This window comes from Danio aesculapii, chromosome 16 (assembly GCF_903798145.1).
Source record: "Danio aesculapii chromosome 16, fDanAes4.1, whole genome shotgun sequence".
In the NCBI taxonomy this organism is placed as follows: Eukaryota; Metazoa; Chordata; class Actinopteri; order Cypriniformes; family Danionidae; genus Danio; species Danio aesculapii.
In genome coordinates, this window is record NC_079450.1 from 49,385,188 (window position 1) to 49,391,187 (window position 6,000).

The 6,000-nt window shown below is 37.1% G+C and overlaps 1 protein-coding gene across 1 annotated transcript in view; it reads right to left on the minus strand.

The window, feature by feature from the left end:
- bbs9 (Bardet-Biedl syndrome 9) overlaps positions 1–6,000 on the minus strand; it is a 256,360-nt gene that overhangs the window by 250,159 nt on the left and 201 nt on the right. Inside the window, exon 2 of the mRNA XM_056476114.1 lies at positions 1,774–1,886. Within this exon, the coding sequence (XP_056332089.1) occupies positions 1,774–1,885 (112 nt within the window). The 5' untranslated portion in view covers position 1,886. The remainder of the gene's footprint in view (positions 1–1,773; positions 1,887–6,000) is intronic.

Below are 6,000 nucleotides of genomic sequence, written 5' to 3' on the forward strand. Positions count from 1 at the left end.
CATCATGGCAAAGATAAAATAAATCAGTTATTAGAAATGAGTTATTAAAACTATTCTATTTAGAAACGTGCTGAAAAAAATCTTCTCTCCATTAAACAGAAATTGGGGGGGGGGGAATAAACAGGGGCGCTAATAATTCAGGGGCGCTAATAATTCTGACCTCAACTGTATATACAAGTAGGTCTCTGTTCTGATATTGCCAACAAACTGCATTGCAAGCACTTTATATTACTAAGTCCATAAAGTTAATGGATCACTGATGTACCAACATAAAATAATATACTATGGAGCAGAGATTAAAAACACTGCCATCTGTTAATTTCATCTATAAAAATCCCCATCTAATGTTAGAGAGTAAATGTTGCCAATGCTATCAATACCTGATGTACAGTACAAGGGCTCCATTCTGTATACTTGTGCTTGTTGATTTCCTTTTACACTCAAAACATTTATTTCAGCTTTTTGTTCAAACTACTTATTTAAAATTCTTTTTAAAGTTTTTTGGGGGGACAACTTAATTGTTTTTTCTTCAATCTACTGAAATTTTAAAAACAATTAACTGAACTTAACTGGTTTGTGATGAGACAAGATAAAGAAATTGTGTGGAACCCAGCATTATATTGGTTGTATTTGAAAAATATGTATGCATGTACGCATGTATCCACCTATACATCCATCCATCCATCCAACCATCCATCCATTAGGTTTGTGCCGGTATTCGGTAATGCGATAAATCACGGTAATGAATATGCACGATATTGTTATCGCGGGCACTTCAAAATACCGTGAAAAATAATAGATCCGAATTTATATTCTTAGAACGCGCCTTAGCTTATTTTCCATCAACCGCTTGAAGAAACACTGCGTATATGCTGCGCAGAACTGATGCGCACTCTGATGTAAACAATCCCCACATGTAGAAGCACTGTGTGCACACAGCGCGCGCCGCCGCTGCCACCGCACTATAATCCTCACACGAAGAAGAAGCATGGCGGAAGGAGGAACGCTGCCGACAATTTATCCCCCTTCAAAAAAAAGTCAGAGGTTTGGAAATATTTTGGGTTCCAAAAAAATGCAGAGGGATTGCTGATCGAAGACGGTTTCCCTTTGCACATTCACTTTGATATAATTGCTCAAGTTTACTTTTATATTGTGTATTGTTTTATTTATATTTATTTGTATTTAAATGTTTGAAGTACCTTTAGTTAATTAAACAGTTATTAAAGTTACTAAGTTGACGAAACTGAAGTTTTTTGTGTTTTTTTACCTGTTTCTCTAGTAAAATTACAATATCGTGATAATACCGTATACTGTGATAAAAGCTCAATCAATTAATCGCAGCATGAAAATGTGATACCGGCACATGCCTACCATCCATCCATCCACCCATCCATCACAAAAGTAGACTCATCTTAAAATTGTAAGGCAACTTGCTGCACAGCTTTTTTGAGTTTACTCAAATTTAACCAAAGTACTGCCCTTAAAGTTGAGTCAACACAAAAAGCTATAAACAAATATAAATACATTCCAGTCAGAAGATGGTGAAGCCTGGTAATCTTTACACTTCACAAAATGAGTAGCATCAACATCCAATTTAATTGTATATGTTTAATGGTAAATAATCATATGTATAAAGAATCATGCTTTAAAAAGTTGAAATACTGATGCAATATAATAACACAAAGAATACAAGAAACTGACAAAGAATCAAACAATTCGGATCATATCAAATATTGAGAGACTTAACAAAGCCACAACATATTTTGGACTCACCATATCCAGTACCGCTGTTATCCACATCCCCAACACACAGACATCCCTGATCAAACTCCTCGCCCTCGCCCAGCACCGACGCCCACCAATCACGGGCCTTAAACAAAGACATCCTGTAAAACAAACATTACATGAGTGTGTCATTCATGTAACAGTACAAACCAGAAACTTCTTCGTATAGATGCTTTTTATAATAAACTTGACACGTCACAATGAGAAACCTTTAGTCCTAAATATTGACTCCAAAATTCTCACCATAAATGTAAATTACTCATCGTTTATATAGTTTTGACCAGTGTAAATAATACAGTGGTTGCACAAATAAGTTTAACAGAAAGAAAACTACTAAACAGTGCTTTTAAAGCAGCTTTAACAGTTTTCTTATTAAAGCTACATGAATTGAACCATAGATATTTACATTAGCTCTCACCTACGCTGTTGTTGTCTGTTGAAAGGAATGCGTCAATAGAGCCGCCATTTTAGTACAGGGTAGCGCTCCTTTGAAATGAATGCGAGACCAAGATGTGGTGGAGGACTGTGGCCATCCAGAGCCAGATATAAACACATATTTACATATATCTATGATCTTCAGTTTTCCCGGTGCTCAGTAAGCAAATATTTTTTCAAATTACGGAAATTATAATTTTACATCACTTTTCTACATCGATGGATAAGTGAGCACACGGGCATTGCTGACAAAGAGCATGTGTTTGTGTGCATGGAAATGTATTATCCTCCCTCCCTCCCTGTTTAATTTGATCTAATCCATGTCCTGAAACACACCCCCTCTCCTGCTTTCACATCTCATTCTAACTGAGGGAGCGATTCGTTTGGGAATGAATCTCTGTTATGAACGACTTGTTCACTTAGCTGACAATTATACAAGTTTCTAGCACCGCAGCGTTGTGTTGTCATATTTCATTTACATTGTTTGCTTATTTTATTCAACAAAACTAGCATAAGCTAAGTATTGAGTGCGAGCTGGTGCTACTTTCCTTATGGTGAATGCAGTAAGAGACTGTTTTATCATCAATAACATTAATTGTTTAGCACAAAAGTTCATAACATACAAAAACGTCAGAAACAAAATCTTACCTATGAAATGTTCTGCCTTTGTGCTTTGTTTTCTTTGTTTGCTGGTTACTACACCCGTACACAGCGCAAAAGTCCAGCATCTTTACATTGGCACACGGTCTTGACTAGTCCGGTTGAATGACATTTGTCCTGGGAGCACTGTACAAATGTGGCGGCGCTATTGACACATGCTCAGGGTCCGTATGTGATATCTAGTGTATATATTTATGAAATTGAACAATCATTCTGTCATTCATTTATTTTATTTTCGGTTTAGTCCCTTTATTAAACCGGGGTCGCCACAGCGGAATGAACCGCCAACTTATCCAGCACATGTTTTACGCAGCGGATGCCCTTCCAGCCGCAACCCATCTCTGGGAAACATCCATACACACTCACGCGCATACACTACGGACAATTAAGCCCTCCCAATTCACCTGTACCGTAAGTCTTTGGACTGTGGGGGAAACCGGAGCACCCGGAGGAAACCCACACCAACGCAGGGAGAACGTGCAAACTCCACACAGAAATGCCAACTGACCCAGCCAAGGCTCAAACCAGTGACCTTCTTGCTGTGAAGCAACAGCTCTACCTACTGCGCCACTACGTCGCCAAATTGAACTGTAAAAATAATGCTGCATATTAGCAAAAGTGTGATTTTATTTTATTTATGTATTTCGAACATAAAAAAAAATCATACATAAAACAATTCTTTAAACAAAAATACATTTCAACATGGTCGAAATGGAGCTGGATGAAGCACAAGCTTAAAGTTTCTCTCAGAACAACTGTAAATTAGAGAACAATCCTGTCAGTCTAGTTCAGGTTTTGCTGAATAAAAGTAATAAAAGGATATTTTTTGTTATTTTTTTAAGCCGTTAACATATAAAGCAGCGGTAAACTTTTTGGAGTTTCCCTTAATTTCGTTGTGATCTGCACTATTTGCAGCATGTTTCTGTATTTTCATAGTATCGTCAAAAGTATCGACTTTGCTACCATTCGGTACTGAAATTTTAAAAACTGTTGAGTGTATTCTTAAACACAGCTGAATGGCCATTGTTTTCATGTGCAGATATGATGTGATTGGTTGTGAAGGTCATCGGTTTACCACTCTTCACTTCTGTTCACCAAGTGCAAACACAAATACATGGACATTGGATGGTTTTAAAGCTGTGTTAATCAGCCGATCCATCAGTGGTTTGCTCATATGTCAGCTCATAGACAGATCATCTGATTGATGTTACTTTGAAACATTCCAGTGTCCGTGTAAATGTGAACTAGCCAATCACAGTCATATGGATGGCTCGTATGTCAGCTCACAGACAGATCATCTGATTGATGTTACTTTGAAACATTCCAGTGTCCGTGTAAATGTGAACCAGCCAATCCCAGTCATATGGATGCCTCGTATGTCAGCTCATAGACAGATCAGCTGATTGACGTTGCTTTGAAACGTTTCAGTGTCTGCATATCTGTGCTCAGATATGTTGAGCGCTCAAATGTTAGCGTGAAATGGACGTGAAATGGACGTTTTTAAAATTTCAGTTTCAACTGGTACCAAAGTCGATACTTTTGACAACCATATTTGCATGTGTTGTCATATTGATGAACATGTTTACTCATTTTGTTTCTATCTGCTTGTTATATGGTGACGTGTTGGTGACGTACGTAATACTGTTTCTGGGTCCAAGCCGCTACTCATTTGAATTGAGAAAATAGTCGTTTATGACCACTTTTTAGTCCTATCACACATTAAAGTGAATTTTATATAAAGTCATAGTGTACACAACAATCTCTGCTGCATCACAAATACCAAAATGTTAACAATTTATAAAAAAAATGTATCACTTTCTGGCCATCGGATATTAGTCATGGATATTTATATATTGCGATTGTGATTTTCGAAGGTATTACAGCACTTAGTAAACTTTTATTATTACCATTTCATGAGTCTCCCCATACAGTTTGATACAGCGCTTGTACCCGGAAGCTGCTTAGCGTGCCGTCACATTTAACAAGCAGATTTGCATGTGTATTCAAAAAGTCATTGAGAACAGGACGTTGCTGAGACTTATATGCGAGTATGTTGATGTAGAACCAAAGCAGAATAATGAGCATATTAAGAATATTTGACAGGGTTTTCTTATATGTGCATCACTCTCTCATTGCAAACTAATGGTAAGAATGGCGTGGTTAAGAATATTGTAGCTGAATCTGTCAAACTGACATCAAAAAAGAAGGGCCAGCACTCCAAACTTGGAAGCAAACGGTCAGACTTTGACTGAAGATTACCAAAAAAAGTGTATTAATTATTCACCTAGAAAAAAACAATGAGCGCTAGCACATTAAACATTGTACATTTTGATTTTATATGGCCTTCCAGCTCATTTGAGCTCTCTCGGCCACCATAGGATCCACAGCAGAACCAATTCTGTTGGACTTCATTATGCTTTGTTTTTCAGTAAAAATGTAAGAACAAAACCCTCTCCACTGATCACTCTTTGGCTTAGTTGGCAACTTCTGAGCACATGGTTTTTGACGTTGACTGAACCTCTAGGACTGCCAGACATACAGCTGACAGAATAACCTGACAGAAGGGTCACGTGAGTGCAGATTTCATTGGCTGCAATCCAAGCAGCTTTCCTAACTAACTGCTGACTGCTTAACCCAGCTAATCCACACACCAGAGAGAGACAGTGGTAATGCAAGGAAGTAGACAAGTCCAAGAAGATGGACAAATAATGTATATACTGTGCATAAATTAAAGGGTTCTATAATGGAGCCAGTGTGTGCACTTTTACTAGTCTGTCGATTATTAAACATTTCTTTTTAAATTTTATGTATTAATATAAATTAACTAATCATTATCACATCCAGTGTGTAAACTGTTTTCATTTAATTTATATTAAGAAGCATTTTGAGTATGAGGTTAAATCTGAAATTTGCATTTCCAAATAACGTTAAACAGAAAGCCTCCAGACCAACCTGTTAACACTCTAACTTGTCGATTATTTTACAAACGAAAGCTATTAAATATTCTCAAAGCAAGAAAGCAGGTAGCTAAATGAGATATAATAATTACCTTATTACCTGTGAATGAAAGAAAGGTTAATGTACTAAATCTGCTACTCAGCTTTGTTTGATTGCTGCGCT